Here is a 17,276-nt window from a genome sequence, read left to right on the forward strand (position 1 = left end):
TATATACTATATATACTATATATACTATATAATGTATGTAACAAGTGGTGTACAAGCAGTTTCTCACCAACACCTGGTGGATGCCCAGCTAGTCCCCTGAGCAATGGGGGAAAGAGATGAATTCCCATCACCTTCAGTACTCCTTCTGCATGATGTCATATGGCATGGAATATCCCTTTGGCCAATTTAAGTCAGCTATTTCCTCCCAGCTCCTTGAGCCTTTCACTATGAGTGGCCTTGGTTCTATACAACACTGCTTAGCAGGCAACTATAAACACTGGTGTATTATCAACATTGTTTTTCTCCTAGAACCAAAACATAGCATCATACCAGACACTATGAAGAAAACAATTCCATCCCAGCTGAAACTATGACAGGATCTAGTACAAGGAATGAAACAGTGATGAATGCCAAACAACTGACAGTACTCACTAACAGTTCCTACCTCTTCTTGACCTTTTGTTATCTCTCTCTGGCCTAGGGTCAGTGTTGCAATGCTTGCAATGCTCTGCTGCCTCTTTCCTTCAGACAGATTTTATTAACTGAAGGCAATGCTTAAGAGCAGCCTCAGTGCTGCTGCAACACTCTAGAACAACTCTAAAGTGAACAACTCTAAACTGAGCGGCTTGACAGGCATTGCTCATTTTACCCTGAAGTCATTGCAAATAGGTGATCCAAAGGAATTTTCCTCTTGGGACAAAATAGCTAGGAGAGACAGCAGCTTTATTTTTTTCAGCTTTGTAGCACTATTTCACTTCTTATCCACTTCTTGTCTTACTATAAATTTTCCACTGAGTTTGAAGGAAATCAGTCACACTGATTTAGAAACATTTTAAAGAAAGGGCTTATCTGTTCATTTTCAGAAGAATTTTTGCTAAATAAAGTTTTTTTATACTTCAACTTTTGATGCACTAGCACATGCAAGCAGTTGTAAATGCTTCTTTTGAAGACAATGCTGACTCAAATGTGTTAATTTACACAACTGTTAAACTGGGGAGGAGCAATGTCCTCTTCACTCATTGATTCTTACTGAATAGAAGTGATTTGATATAAGACTGTCAACTGAATTATTATAGTGTCATGAACTCCTGACAGTATTCCATGCATGACAAGGCAAGTGAACAATTCTTCCTAAAATAGACAAGAAATAAACTATTGAAATTAGAAGAGATAAAACACCAGAACAGATAGCTACTTATTCAGTGCATATATACATGCATAGGGGAGCTTTAGCGAAAGTCCAGTATTTGATTTACATAGTAACTAGTGGAATTGTCCAGAACCGCCTGTCTGTGGATTATTGATCCTTCATTAAAGAGTGAAATGACAAAAGCTGAAAGATAGAATTGAGATGAATTAGGGTGACCAAAAGACAAAATTACCAAGACTGAGGAGGCTAGCAGCCCAAATATAAGTTTTTCTTTCATTGGCACACACCCTTGCTGTGTTTACTTCTGGTGAAAGGACTTCCACCTTGTAGTCGCTTGACTCTGCCAGTATGGCACTGATCTGAGATGCAGAGAGAAAGAGAAAAATTACAAATGAAATAGGCTGCCCCTGAATTTATGCTTCAGGGCACAGGAAAATGTCACTTGCTTGTGAAACCATGTCATCTGATTCTATGAGATGATACCTGGAAATAAGAAAGGGACATTTGTTTGAGGAAATAGCAAACCTATCTAACTTGTACCTGCTGCTACTGGCTGCATTTGACAGAAGTATGCCAAGACGTCTGTGCTCATTTTATTAGTCATATCTTCTTATGATTTTCTGCTATATGCTACATACTCGGTACATATTATTTGGGAGAGCACAATATCCATATACTCTGTTCAAATTTCTCTCTCAGGAGCAAAAATAACTGAACTACGTAGGGATAAGAAGCAGGTTCTTATCTTCTTTGTACCAGTCATAGTGATCACTGGACACACTATCCTAATGATGTAGGAATGGATCCTGTCAGAGAGGGTGAGAGAGTAATGCATCAGAGCACTTGTTTCTGCATTTTTAATGCAATATGCAGGGCAGAAAAACAATGCTGGGAACTCTGGGGAAGAGGTAAACCATATAGAAATTGAAAGGAAATTTGATGTACCTGGATGCACTTGTCAAGGTAGTTGAAGATGTTGGCTATTAAATTAATTATTTCCCCTCGAATGACAGAGTATGGCAAGGCAAGATCCACAAAGAATGGTTGAAATGCTGTCAGTGAAACAGGTGAGGAGATGCCAAACCCAGCATCATCCTGCAAACAGAAAGCACCGGCTTTCCATTCTGTGATGGTATCAGGGATGGTGTAAAAGACATTAGCCTCTCCAGTAGAACTGAGGAAAACAAGAAAATCTGAATGAGAAATGATATTTTCAGAGCAAATTATAGAATAGGCCCGTGACGGAGTTAATACTTCAGAGTTTTCACCTCAGTTTCTTTAGGATTCTCCTCCATATTTAAAAAGAAATTATGAAATTGGAGGTAAAGATGAAGGTATTGGTGAACTACGCGTTAAAAAGCACTTGGAAGAGTACTTGGCTTTTTAAATTCAGAAATAACATTTGTTTAAATGCCACAATATCCAAACATGCAGATTAGAACCAATATATTTGGATTAATGTTCTATCCTCCAGCATTCATCTCAGCAAGAACTCAAATATCCACATAAGAGATAAGAAGAGAAGGTGAAAATACTCACTCTGTGCGAACCAGATCCCAAATCCAGGTCTCAGGGAAGTATTTCCGAACAGTGTTAATAGGACCAGCAGCAGCAATCTTTGAAGATTCTAGGGAAGATTATGAGAATAAAGAAAAAAATGTACTATCTGTTCCCTTTTCCCATAGGAAAATACTTGAGAATTTAGGCATTTCGCAATACAATTAACCTTTTTTTTTTTTCCCCTTCCACAGTGAAAGGCACATCATGTAATTAGCAAGGGATTTTATGTTTCTCCTCTATCACTACATCTCTTCAATTCGCAAATGGGCAACAGAGACCAGAATTGTTACCAGAGTATATATTGCTTTAAAAACTCCCCCTTATAACTCAATAATTTTACCCTGTCCAGACAAATAAACTGGAGCTGAATTTTCATCCCATTAGAAAGTTAAACAACAGGACTGTATGGAAACTGCTGAATCACGGCCTGAACCTCTGATTGATCACCTGAGACAAGCAATGAATCAGCCCTGGGAGCACAGGTGAAGGCAATCACCTGCAGGAAGGGGTGGAGCCTGGTTTCACCTCTCCTAGACCCCATTTAAGAGCTGACTACCAGTAGGGAAGGATCTCTTTCTAAAGATCCCTCCTTTGGGAGTTTTTCAGTGAGACCAGGATAAGGGTAAGCCCTTTACATATTCTTTTTGGTATAATAACCTGCTTATCCATAGCCAAGCTCTTTTGTATATTCCTTAATTATAATACTTGTATATTCATTGGTTATACACAGACCAAGACTAGAAATCTAGGGTTTAGTTCCATGATTTCATGGCCTCAGTTGTGATGTCAAATGGTAAATTTAGCATGGAGATGCCACAGATTTCCTCTTGTTTGCTATGTCATGGAAATGACTATACAAGTATCTGTTAATTTTAGTTATTTTGTTGATAAAAGCTAACTTGAAGGAATATTATCTTAAATCTTGCTAATTTTTAAAGTGCTTTCAAGACCTATGTGCTAAGTGTGTTAGGTGCTGTGTGAGATCTCAACATCATTAATTTGCATCATATTTCCACGTCAATATTTCATTTAAAATGTATGATTGAATTACTAGTTGCACAAAGGTTCTTATGTAGAAAACACTAAAAAACTGATATCAGTTTATGAAAGTAATTCTATCTCTTTTCCATATGTATTCTATACCTAAGAGGGAGAGAACTGATTCCAATTCTGTGAGGACTGTCAGCAAAAGATTACTAGAGGCAAAATGTGAGATAGAGATCTGTTCCCTAAAACCCTTAACATGCTGTCTGTTATTTTCTACATGCACAAGTTTTGAAGACCAGACATACTGGAAATGGAGACAGAGCATGAATCTTCTGTCTTGGGACCAGTGCTCTTCAATATCTTCATCAGTGACATTGATGATGAGGTTGAGTGCACCCTCGGCAAGTTTGCTGATGACACCAAGCTGAGTGGTGCAATTGGCACATTAGAAGGGAGGGATGGCATCCAGAGGGACCTCAACAAACTCAAAAGTTGGGCCCACATGAGCCTAGTTAAGTTCAACATAGCAAAGTGCAAGATTTTGCACTTTGACCGAAGTAATCCTAGATACATATACAAGCTAGGAGAACTCCTTGAAAGTAGCTCTGCAGGTAAGGACCTGGGGGTCCTGGTGAATGAATAACTGAACACTGAGCCAGCAACATGCTCTTGCAGCTTGGAAGACCAATAGTCTCCTGGACTCCATCAGAAGAGGGCCAACAGGGACAGGGAGGTGATTGCCTACTCTGCCCTCATGATGTCCCATCTGGAGTACTGTATCCAGGTCTGGGACCCCCAGTGTAGGAAAGATGTGAAGCTATTGAAGAAGGTCCAGAGGAGGGCCATGAAGATGATCAGAGGGCTGGAGCACCTCCCCTATGAAAACAAGCTGAGGGATCTGGGCTTATTCAGACTGGAGAAGAGAATGCTGTGAGGAGACCTCATTGCAGCCTTCCAGTATTGAAAAGGGGATTATAAAAAGGAAGGGAATCAACTTCTTGTAAGAGTGGAAAGGGATAGGATGATAGGGAATGGTTTTAAGCTCAGAAAGGGAAAGTTTAGATTAGATGTCAGGGGGAAGTTCTTCACAGAGAGAGTGATGAGGTGCTGGAACAGGCTGCCCAGAGAGGCTGTAGGTGCTCCATCCCTGGAGGTGTTCAAGACCAAGTTGGATGGGGTCCTGGGCAATCTGATCTAGTACCAGATCTGGAGGTTGGTGGCCCTGCCTATCTGTGGGGAAACCTGATGATCCTTGAGGTCCCTTCCAACCCAAGGCATTCTATGATTCCATGATTTTCTGATTCTTTTACCTTTGCCAAAGGCACTGCCACCACTGGCACTATCTTCCAGATAGATACGATTATCTTCCCAATCCAACCTGTCTTCATTGCATAGAACTGGCTTCCGTAGTGTGGAGTTGGTGAAAACCTTCAGGCCCATCTCCTGCATGTAAAAGAATCGATCATGTCACTTGGTGCATGCAGTAGCTACCAATATATGCCACGTCTCCCATATGAGTTAACATCACTTATTTCTCTCCTCACTTCTCACATTCCAGCTTTTCAACTCTGAATGTCACAAGTTATTCTTCTGCTACATGCAGGTAGTGACAACTGTTGTTCTGTCACTGGTGGTGCTCATGTTAGGTCTTTTGCAACTGGATGTTACAAAGACATAGGATGAGTGAGAGTGGAGAAAGGTTTATCAGGGAAGCAGTAGTGTGCATAATATACTCAGATCTTTAATAGGAATGCCTGAGGCCATGAACAAAGTTAATGGTCCTGCTTAAGAATCATCTACTGAAGTATGGACTGGATTCCAATGAACATATCAAGTAGTGATTCTCAGTCTTCCTGAGTAAGAGGTGGATATCAGATGGTAGAAATTGGAGGCTCAAGAGTGAAGGCAATCAAGGGATCAAAACCACCACCTTAGAAAGCTTAATGTTAGTGTGCATGAATTCTTCTGGAATATTTGAAAAAGAAAAAACAAAAACCACATACCCTGAAAATCCTGTAGACATCACCATCGTGGCTGACATTGACAGGTTCATAGTACAAGCCATCAAAAAAAGTGGTTTTGACTGGGGTGCATTCCTCTGGCTGGTCGTCTTGCAGGTTGAGTCCATTGTAATAATAGCCATACAAATCACTCAAATGAAGCTGGTAGTACACCTGGGAGGTGAGAACAACTGATGTAAAAACAAGGAAAGGTCCCAGGCAGGTGCAAAATTCTGTCACACCATGAAAATCTTTCATGGCTGTAGAGTGAAAAAGAAGGAAGTTCACTGAAAACCAGTGTGTGACTGGGTTTGCAGTGCAGCTTCTTCTGTCATCCTCATTGTGCAGCACATATCCACTCTCCAGCTTCAAGACAAAACTGCCTTTCTTAATGCATGAAATGAGCAGGATATCAGTTTTTTTTTCTTTAGAAGACTACATGTATATATATATATGTATATAGTGTATGTATATATATAATATATATATAGTATATATATATAGTATATATATACTATAATGTGTGTGTGTGTGTGTATATATATATGTGTGTATGTGTGTGTGTGTGTGTATATACATATATAGTATATGTATATATAGTTTTAATCACAAGGATTTGTTTCTTCCCATGCTCCTTCTTCATCTGTATTCAGTAGTTATGGTGGCATGTGAACAGTCCCATGTAGTATGATGAGTTTACCTAGCGATGCTTACACAGATGAATAAGCAATTTGACTGATGTTATGCAAGAAGGCCTAGATTCTTTCCCTCTTTTTCTGAGTTGTGATGGCTTTGTAGGGTGAACTTGAACAAAAAGCATGAAGAGATACTGCTGAGTTATGCAGAGAGAAGATTTGAGTCTGACAAGTTACTAGCTGATATTTGCGGCTTTTTCCTATGTCTAAGGCCTATTTGAGCCACTCTCAGATACTGTCAAAGTTTTGCATTAGTCATACTCTGTTTAACACTGCTAAAAGCAAATATTTCACTATCAGCTTTGAAGTGTACAGCTGCTATTTCTTTTTTTCAATCACTAAAGTGTCTGTTTACATGAGAAAAAGAAAAACATAGCCAGCAGAAGAGATATTAGTTGGGCATAGGAAATGTCATTCTGGATGTCTCTAGATTGAAAGAACACTGCATGTGGCATGTGGCTTACACTCTCAGCAGATAACTCTCGCTCAGGCTGAAGAAGGAAGACACTCTGATCTACAGCTTGCAAGGCACAATAGGAGTTGGCAGCAGCTTCAAGGCGGATGTTGATTTTAGAGCCTGGGAGAGCCTGCTTCTCAGAGAACTCAAACTGAAGCTGGAAATGAGTAAATTGAAAACAATAAAATAGAAATTAGGAGAATTAGCTTGGCAGAGATATCTAAATCTCACCTTTCACTGACATTAATGCTATTCACTATTGGGCAAAGCTCCTGTTGCTTAAGAGTCCTTCTGAATCCCTGTTCTGCAAAAATTCATAGTCATGTAATTCCCTAATCATTTTCTTCCCACTCCACTGACAGCTTAGCATGAGTTTGAGTATGTGAGTGAATGTCAGGGACCTTGTTGCTCTCTTCCAATGTCTGAAAGGTGCTTATAGCGAGAGTGGGGTTGGTCTCATCTCTTCTCACTGGTGACAGGGCAAGGGGAAACGGCCTGAAGTTGCACCAGGATAAGTTTAGGTCGGATATCAGGAAAAATTTCCTTTACAGAAAGGGTTGGTAAGCACTAGAATAGGCTCCCCAGGGAGGTGATTGAGTTACCATCCCTAAATGTGTTTAAAAACCATTTGGATGTGGTGCTCAGGGACATGATTTAGCAGAGGGTCATTAGAGTTAGGGTAGTATGGTTAGGTTGTGGTTGGACTCAATGATCTTTAAGGTCTTCTCCAATGTGAGTGATTCTATGATTCTAGTAGATATAGCCCTTGATAAGAAAACAAAGGTTTTCACCTTGTTCTTGAAGCATATATCACTCTGTATCCAAGAACTGTCAGCCACTATCTCTCCATTGGGATGGACCGTATAGAGTAACAATCTGGCGCTGGGGGCGAGCTCCTCAGTGACAATAAGTGTAATGGCAAAAGTACCCCAGGGAGCTGTGGAAGGTACATGGAACAAGGGAGGAAAAGCCAACAAAAGAGACTAGATAAACCTCAGCTTTGGTGGAAGGACAACATATTTGTTCATAACCTATCTGCATCATTAAAAAAGGGACGCTGGCTACTAGGAGATTAATTTCTCAATGGCTGAGGAAAAACTCCCATCAGCAAGGTACCAGATGCAAACTGGACAATGCTAAGAGCAGGGTGCTTTGCAGAGAGGGAGCTAAGCTGAGCAGAAGTTGGACAGGAAAATCTGTATATGATTGCTACGAGAAGAGCAATACTTTGCCTTTGGAGCTCAAACCTAGTACCTTCTACACCAGATTAAATAAACCAATTACCTAAGCTAAGACAGTGTTCTCTTAACACTGGGAATTATGAAGTTCTTGTCAATACATATGACAACTACTAGAGCAGAGACAGGAAACTAAGCTTTCTTATCTTTTTTTGTCAAGTCACACTCTAACTCACATCTTGCTATTGGTTGGATAGGCCACAGATAAATGGAGAAACCACATAGCCTCAAGATATTTTAATGAAGGGAAAATTGTATGACAAGGCTACCTTTTGATGAATAGATGCCCCCTCTAGACCATAGGCAAGCACGTGCTGTGCAGCCACAATGCACAAATACCTGGAAAAAGACCGAAGATGGCCAATACTAAATAAGTCCTATATGCAGAGTGAGACTTAAGTCACTTATTGAACACCTGGTTCTGGAAGAAAATACATTTCTTTTTTTTTTTTTAATGAAAAAATGGAATTCAGTTTGCTGAATCATTCATGGTATTTGGAATCTTCTGAAGCTCCAATGAATTCCAAGCATCTAATTGCTCTGTCAAATGAGGCACCCATTATTTAAAAATTTTTGGTCTTCTGATTGGTGAAGACTTGGATGTCTCAGAACATCTGAAACCTTAAATACTTTTTGAAATAAATAAGAAATAATACAAAAAATGATTACATTCCTCCTATTCAGTCGCAATGAGATTTTTACATCCCAACTCAAAAGATTAATTTGATTATGTTTAGGAGCTGCATCAAAAGCAAATAATAATGTGAGTAGTGAAAGATGTTTAAGAATTAATACCCTATTTAGCAACAGCTCTCTGTTTTCATCTCACCTTATATAAGCTACTAATGTTCTGGTGATAGGAATGATGCTCTGAAGTAACTGTATTGATACAGTCTAGAACTTACCATGAGTGATTCTTACTTGCTTTTGGCCACTGAGAACAATTTTTCCTTTTGTCATCACCTAGAAATAGAAAAAAAATCACAAAATGGAATCAAAAGTACCTCCTCCCTTCTCCCACAAAATCACTGATATTGAGTGGTATTCTGAGGGTCTTGAATCAAGCTGTGATTTATAGCTATTGGCTGATCTGAACATTTCTGCCTTATTTAATGTTCAAGAAAAGGTGGAAGAAAATATATGTTTTGGGAACTGAGGTAGTACGTACCACATAGTAGAAGTTTGTGTGGGTGGCATTTCTGTAACCCTTTCTACTCAGGACATAGTGAATATTAATCATTCTCTGCTGGCCACAGCTTAGTTTCTCCTTCACTGGCTCAATTCTCACAAAGCTGTTGGTCCGTGAGTAGAAACGATGGACAAAGAATAAGGCTTGGGACTCATGATCATTTCTCCACATAAAGAAGTCTGCACAGCCATCTGGTGCTTGTGTAGCCTATGATACAGGAGAGGCATATATGAGGAATCAACAAAGTGGAAATTAAATGATCAGCAGGTAAGTGAGAGGCGAAAACATCTTCCCTCTAAAATACTTTGTTGGAAAACAGATTTTTTTGAGGCTAGTGTGAAAAACTTGTATTTCAGTTGTCCAAAATGTGGGGATTGCAGGACACAATATATTCACGTTCAGATGACGGCAAGCTGGGTGGAAGTGTCCATCTGCCTGGGAGCAGCAAGGTCCTACAGAGGGATCCGGACAAGCTGGACCACTGGGCTGAGGCAAATGAGATGAACTTCAACAAGATGGAGTGCCAGCTTTGGCACTTTGGCCATAAGAACTCCAAGCAACACTACAAGCTTGGGGTAGAGTGGCTGGAAGACTGCAGAGGAAACAGACCTGGGGATGTTGGTGAACATTCAACTGAATATGAGTCATTAGCGTGCCCAGGTGGCCAAAAGAGCCAATGACATCCTGGCTGGTATCAGAAATGGTGTTGCCAGGAGGAGTATGGAAGTGATCATCCCTCTACACTCAGCACTGGAGAGGACACAACTTGAGTACTGTGTTCAGTTTTCAGCCCCTCACTATAAGAAAGACACTGATGGTCTGCAACATGTCCAGGAAAGGGCAGTGGGGTCAGAAGCACGAGTCTTCTGGGGAGTGGCTGAGGGAACTGAGATTGTTTAGTCTGGAGAACTCTCTACAACTATCTGAAAGGAGGTTGTGGTGAGGTGGGGGTCAGCCTCTTCCCTCAGGTAACTAACAGTAGAACTAGAGGGAATGGCCTCAAGTTGCAGTGGGGAGATTCAGGTTGGGCATTAGGGAAAACTTCTCCAAAAGAGTGGTCAGGTACTGGGACAGGCTGCCAGAGAGGTAGTGGAGAGGTCCTGTCTCTAAAGAGGTTCAAGGAATGCTTAGATGTTGTATTAAGAGACATGGTTTAATGAGGAAATAGTGGTGGTAGTGGATGGTTGGACTGGATGATCTTGGATGTCTTTTCCCGCCTTGGTGATTTGATGATTCTATGATCTACGTCACATTGTATTAGGGAGGTTATTTTAGATTCTTATTAGTTTGAGACAGGTTGTTTAAAAATTAATGTGATTTGGAACTGCTTTGTTCTCAAACAGCCTGCTTTTTCTCATCTCTTCCCATAGCACCAGAGAAAACACCTGATAACTTGGGAAGACCACTGGTAGTCATGGTAATAAGCACGAGTGTCAGCAGAAATGTAAGGAAGCAGGCTGGCATGCACCCAGACTGGGTCAGGAAAGCAGGGCAGGTTTTGAGAAAGGTACTCTAGTTCACATAATGAAAAGAAGGAAGATGACTGCAGAAAGGGCTACAGAACTGAGAAAAAAAAATAAAGTGGTGCTGAAGATCACACTTGAGGTACAGGGTACAGTCTTCTGCTTCTCTGGCATTAGTTTTCTCATACTAGTTTCACAGAGGTTGCATGTGTTGCTGGGCTAATTGCCTGTTGTTTTTTTTTTTCATCCAAAATAAACCTGCCAGCATCCACTGCTTGCTTCTGATTCTTCTTTCTGTTGAAGAAATTTTTCAGGAATTAGACTAGAGCTTATACTTACACTCAGTTTAACACTGGGACTAAAGAAGTTGGATGTGTCAATGGAAAAGGCTGCTGTGCCATTCTCATCAGTGGTATAGTTGGCCTCGTATTCTCCATTGACCTCCAGCACAACAACCCTACTGGCAACAGGCTTGCCATCTGCATTTGTCACAGTGATCTAAACACAAAGAATACACAGGAGTTTCAGGTTCAAAAAACAAACAAAAAAAGAAACAAAATGTAAAGGATGATAAAGGTTCTGCTCACCAGAGAACAGTAACTTAACCACTATGGACATCTGCAGAGAGTAGAACTCAAGAGTGAAATGCATGCATATTTAAGAGGTAAATGTGTAACATAGGGCTTGGTAACACCTCCTGTCTTTTGAGATCCACACACTACCTTCCTTCTGCACTCTGAATTAGGAGAATGCTGTACATTTTATCCTTCTTTCTGTACCAGGGTTTATATTGAGTGTACAGGCTGGGAAAAATTTGGATGTGTTCCAGCAGTTACACTGTTTTAAGTACACATCCACAGGATGGTGTGATACCATGGAGGGTAAATTCTACCTTCAGCTTAGGCATTGCTGTTGTGAGCATAGTTTTTTGCATACCTGTCTTCACCACCTGTGGCCTTTCACTTAATTTCTCAGTCATTCTCTAATCACTGCTGAAAGGACTCCCTTACACACTGGGCATTAGGGTATAATTTTCTGATTTTCTCTAGAAGTTTCTAACACAATGACAGACATATGAAGCAGTCATTTTTATGGGACATTATTGATGGAAGTTGTTAGTACAGTAAGGGATGGCCACAAACAGGGCAATTTGGAGATCCTGTTGGACCTCAAGTTCTGCTGTACTGTATCTTCTCTGCTACTCACCTCACCAAAATAAGGAATTCCCCTCCTGTAGTACTGATCCATGTTCCTAAACATCACTCTGTCATTTTCTTGGCTGACTGCAACATAGTCATAGTTTTTCATCTGGATACCTGTGAGACACACCCAGAAGAATGGGGAGGAAACAGAAATCAAAAATGTGCAGAAAACAGACTCTTTTGAAAAGTTGTATGGAGATGTGATTTTCTGGACAGAGAGCTACACGGATAAAATGGTAGTTGTTCATTATTTGATGAAACGATCAGAATCCAGGAGATTCCTTCAAAGAAGTACCATCTGTGAGATTTAGGGTACTTCCAGTTTAGCTACTTCCCAATTTTCACTCAGTATTACCTGTCCCATTTTCAGTGATGATGGTTTCTATGTTTAAGCTGGCATACATCCTGGTATAGCTGCGGTACAACTGAAAAGTTTTGGTGGAGACAACACTGCTGAGACAACCATTGTTTTCCAGCTGAAAAAGGAGCAAGAAGAGGAATACATATTTTTCTCAAGATTTGGAAAAATGCTCAAGCTTGTATTAGTGGGTCTTTGAAGAGCCTCATGCCTCTGCTTGCATTTCCTTTAGCTTTTATCACCTACTTGCTCTCCTCTTATCTTAAACATCTTACTCTCTGGCTCCTCTCCCAGTTCATTGTTGCAAGCTCATACACCCACACACCTGAAATCCTTTCTCCTCCCCTCCCCCTGTACTCACACACCCTTCTTAAGCACATTTTGCATAATGAATGAGCTCTCTGATAGGAGCTTAGTTCTTTAAAGTACTTTGAATCTGATCTAGATGAGAAATCAAATATCAATTTAACACTGTCCTCAAAGACTCCCAGTAGAGGTCTGCTGATTATCCTTGGTAAGTACACACATCCAGTGTTTCAGGAATGATCACGTATTCATAGTTTTATAAGCTCTCCTCTCTCCTACTGATTCTTCTGAGATAGAACTCAAATTTCTAATGAAAAATAATTTCTCTTCTCCTGCTTTCTTGAGGAGGAGGGGCAAAAAAACAGTCTCCTAATGAGGTCACTGGTAAAAACTACATTCATGTTCTTTCAGAATTGTCTGTGAAACAGTGAGAAAAATATGCCTCTGGGATTATCTGTCTGATGTTCTCCAGGAAACAAATGTGGTCTTCAAACCTTGCACTATGTGTTGAGTAGTAAAGTTCACTGGGAAGAAGGGCATAGCCCTGTATCATACCAATCCAGTGACAGCTTCACAGGTTGGTTTCTGGCTTTGCTGACATCGTGGATTATAAAAGTGTTGCTGACACACATTGATTCGGGCAATCCCCTGCACTGGTTGGCCATAAGTGTACCTAGAAGAGGATGAGACACAAGAATCCAATAATGACCAACTGTAAAGGTAGAATTAGCATAAAACCAGGAAAGACTGCAAAGTGGTGCAGATTCTAAACCCCCTAGGAGTGCCGAGAGTACAAACAGAAAAGTAGCTGGGAATTAGAAAATGTTAGTCCTACCTGAATTCTCCTCAATTATTTTTAGGTAGACTTTGACTCTAAAAAACCTGCTTTACCGTTGTCTTGGTTGAGTCATTCTTTAAGGTTCGAAGCTGGAAAGGGATGCTGGGCTTGTGTTTGGAATATCATTTCCTTCTGTTTGTTTTTTTTCTTATTATTATTGCCTTACATAAAGCAAGATGTATGGCAGTCTCTGTTTCTCAGGCTTATGCTACCCTGCCCCTTGGCAGTGTCACATACAGAAATCTTAATGATAGTCCTCTACTATTTCTCTCCTCCTCTGTAATAATAAAATCAACAGCTAGCAAGTTTGTACTACTTAATACCTTCAGACTGTTAAGACACAGAAACTCACAAAATTCTAATTCTGCTATGTAGCAGAGTTATCATTATTTTTCATGTCATGGAAGTCGTAGCTAAATAAATTGCTCTAGTCTATACATGAATCAGTAGTGGGCTCCCTATTTCACAGCATTTCACACTATCCTCTTTCCTGTGTTTCTTGTTTACACATGTTATTCTCAACTCTTATACTTACAAGGCACAAACATTCACCCTGATTTCTTCATCAAAGAAAGAGATCCTCCTGGGCATGCTGGTTGTCACTTCAAACTTTGGCAGAACTGAGAATACAAGGTGAATATGAGTGATCAGCAGTAGCATACCATAGACAGGTGCATAAGAGGAAGACAGTAAAAAAAAAAAAAATTAAAAAGAATAGAAGATTTCAAAGCACTTAAGCTCTGCACTCACAGCTCCTATCAGACTTAGACAGAGCCAGCATCTGAGGAAGTTCACAGTGCTTGCTTACCATATTCGTCCACTGTGAAGTATTCATGCTCCTTATCCCCTGACTTCTTTTCCACAATGATATGATAGGACCCCAGAACTGGCTCCTCAATTAATGGGAATGAAAGCTGGATAATGCCATGCATAGATGATACATCCAACCACTGGAAGATCTGATTTTGCTCTGGGTCCTGGGGAGTGGGAGAAAGAGAAGTGTCAAAACTTTTCTCACCCTTTTTCTTGGCTTATTTTAAATTTTCTGTCCTGGTATAGTGGTTTAATATTTTACCTTATGAATGTGAGTCTGAGCTGATGGCATGTGTGATATGACTTACCATTAGGTTTCCAGATCTCTTTGTGCCTTAAACAGGCCCAAGTCTATGTTTATCTGAAAATTACCTACACTTGCCAGATGATCTCAGATCATCCATGAATAGTATCTGATTATGACTCAGGTTGCTTATCTGTAGCTCTTCTAGTACAAGTATTTTTTTTTCAGTTCTTCCTTATGTCAAATGGGAACATTATGCTGACCCTCCTTGAAATGAAATGCAGAACACTGATTTAATGTTTGCCTTGCTTCTAGCCGAAGATGACATTTCAGAAAGACACTCTTTTTTGCCTGTCTGGAGGTGACTCTATTTAATATTCCAATTTGCTGCAGTCCTACCACCATAAGAAAGTACTAAACACCCATGTTTGAATCCTAACAAAAGAAACAACAACTTTTTGTCACCTCCAAATAACACCTCTGGTTCTGCTGACTCCTTCTGTTCTTTGTCTTTAGATTATGTGCTCTGGATGAGTCTTTGTCAAATATTGACACTCAGAGGAGCTATGTCTGAACATGCTAGCACCTGCATGCATGCTTTGCTGTGAGACAATGGGGAAAGTGTTGTGAAAACAAATGGAAGAGATTACATAAAGACAGAGTTGTAAAGAGAGAAAGGTCTGGATTTGAAGCTGCAAATTAAGTATGTAAGTAAATAATAAACAAACCATAAACCAAAAATTCTGTTTGATTCTGTGATTCATCTAATTGTTAAAATTATGTGAGAAGTAACCTTTGCAGCAGGGCATATTTATTTTCTATCCAGATTAACACAGTGAATGGGACGATGTATTTACTATCACTATGCTTTACAACTACATTTTCCATCATCTAAAGATCATAGAATCATGGCCTCACAAGAGCAGAGTAGAGGGGGACAGTCACCTCCCTCTCCCTGCTGGCCACTCCTTTTAATGCAGCCCAGGATATAGTTGGCCTTCCCAGCTGCAGTTGCACACTGCTGGCTCATGTCCAGCTTTTTGTCCAGCAGGACCCCCAAGTCCTTCTCCACAGGGCAGCTCTCAAGAGCTTAAGTCATGCGTTAAATTCCAGAAACTCTGGAATAAAATGTTCAGTGTCAAAATTGTAAAAAGTCAGTTGTAACAGTAACAGTAATGCCTGACTCAGACATTAGACTGCACTGTTACTCTTGAAACTGCTACATTACTATTAAGAATAAATGATTTGTATTTTCTTCACAATTCTGTTAAACACCCTTGCAAAGGATTAGTTATGAATGAATTTCACGTAGTGACAGGCATCTGAAAGCACAGTTCTTGTGTACTAGAGATGGTATCATCTAGGAACATTTTTCTGTGAGTCTTCTCCTACATCCAGTGTCTGATACATTTCCTAAATGAAGTTGGGAATCACAGTGTCACAGAATTCTAAGAGTTGGAAGGGACTTTTGGAGATCATCTTGTCCAACCCCCCTGCTAACACAGATTCCCTACAGTAGGTTACAGAGAAAAGCATTCAGATGGGTTTTGAATATTTGCAGAGAAAGAAAATCCACAGCTACCCTGGGCAGCTTGTTCCAGTGCTCTGTCATTCTCAAAGTAAAAACGTTATTTCTCACATTTATATGGAATTTCCTATGTTTCAGTTGGTGGCTGCTGCCCCTTTCCTTTTACTTTTGGATATCACCAAAAAGAGGCCAGACCCATCCTCTCAACACTTGCCCTTTAGATATGAGTGTTGATAACATCCCCTCTCAGTTTCCTCCAGGCTGAACAATCTCAGGTCTCTCAGCCTTTCCTCATAAGGAAGAGACTCCAGGCCCTTAATAATCTTTGTAGTTCTCCTGAACTCTCTCCAGTAGTTTTCTGTCTTTCTTGAACTGAAGAGCCCAGAACTGGACACATCAATTTCACTTGTTCTGGATATTGACAGTAGAATTAGTGAGGAGCATGCACTTCAAAAGGCAAATGAGAAAGTCATGTTTTGGAAATGACAGCATTGGCATTTCCAAAGAAGCTGTCACTTTAATGACAGTGCATCTCTTACCTTAATGATGATTCGGGGATACTGGAGGAGAGAAAAAAAAAAAAAAGAGAGAGAGAGAGAGAAAAGAAAAAGTTATCAAAACATAAAGAAATCAACTGTGGAGCTTGAAAAATACCAGTTGAACCCCTCTGAATACTGAAAACTGGGTTAAGAAAACAATTTGAAATTCATATCTGTAATTCAAGAGAGAATTTTACCTGTTTATGAATCTATCTTTTATATAAAGACATCCAATCTCTTTCTACATATCAGGGGCATTTGAAGAGAAGTGACTACAAAATTTGAGCACTGAGAGATTTCCAGGAGTGCTTTCAGAAACCTTGCCTTCCATAGGGGCAGGAAAGGGATAGAGTATGAAGTTACAGCAATTCTCTAAGAACACTTGGAACAATTCCAGCTCCCTTTTACTTAATATACAAGTGAGGGAGTCTCTATGAACAGTATTCCAAGGTCATGCTCAAAAAATCTTGACTATCACTCTTACTTACTGTCTCCTGAACAGGTCTGAACTGGCTATCCAAAGTGACCACACGAAACATCACTGGAAAAGATGTAGGACAAAAGAGAATCATTTATTTTTGTAGTGGTAAGTTCAGTATAACCGAAACCAAAACCGAAAATTTGTGTAGGCTTTTAGGAAGAACTAATGAGTCCTCAGAGAACTGGAGTGTTAGAAAGGACTTGATTATTTTAGATAGTGAAAAAGGAA

General features: G+C 40.0%; 2 protein-coding genes across 2 annotated transcripts in view; both read right to left on the bottom strand.

The window, feature by feature from the left end:
- Positions 1 to 31: 31 nt before the first annotated feature.
- LOC100545863 (ovostatin-like) lies at positions 32 to 17,158 on the bottom strand. The gene is made up of 17 exons (XM_010718195.2): positions 17,056 to 17,158; positions 16,568 to 16,588; positions 14,252 to 14,420; positions 13,979 to 14,063; positions 13,161 to 13,278; positions 12,297 to 12,417; positions 11,946 to 12,055; positions 11,079 to 11,237; positions 9,256 to 9,483; positions 8,993 to 9,050; positions 7,641 to 7,786; positions 6,857 to 7,006; positions 5,701 to 5,871; positions 5,008 to 5,140; positions 2,690 to 2,777; positions 2,096 to 2,324; positions 32 to 1,509 (listed from the first exon to the last, which is right to left on the bottom strand). Exons 1-17 carry the CDS (start codon positions 17,137 to 17,139, stop codon positions 1,357 to 1,359), a joined length of 2,223 nt encoding a protein of 740 aa, XP_010716497.2. The 5' UTR covers positions 17,140 to 17,158; the 3' UTR covers positions 32 to 1,356.
- Positions 17,159 to 17,221: 63 nt separating this feature from the next.
- Positions 17,222 to 17,276, bottom strand: part of LOC104913148 (ovostatin-like) — a 7,908-nt gene continuing 7,853 nt past the window's right edge. Inside the window, exon 8 of the mRNA XM_019611809.1 lies at positions 17,222 to 17,229. Within this exon, the coding sequence (XP_019467354.1) occupies positions 17,222 to 17,229 (8 nt within the window). The remainder of the gene's footprint in view (positions 17,230 to 17,276) is intronic.

The sequence above is a fragment of the Meleagris gallopavo genome, chromosome 1 (assembly GCF_000146605.3).
Source record: "Meleagris gallopavo isolate NT-WF06-2002-E0010 breed Aviagen turkey brand Nicholas breeding stock chromosome 1, Turkey_5.1, whole genome shotgun sequence".
NCBI lineage: Eukaryota > Metazoa > Chordata > Aves > Galliformes > Phasianidae > Meleagris > Meleagris gallopavo.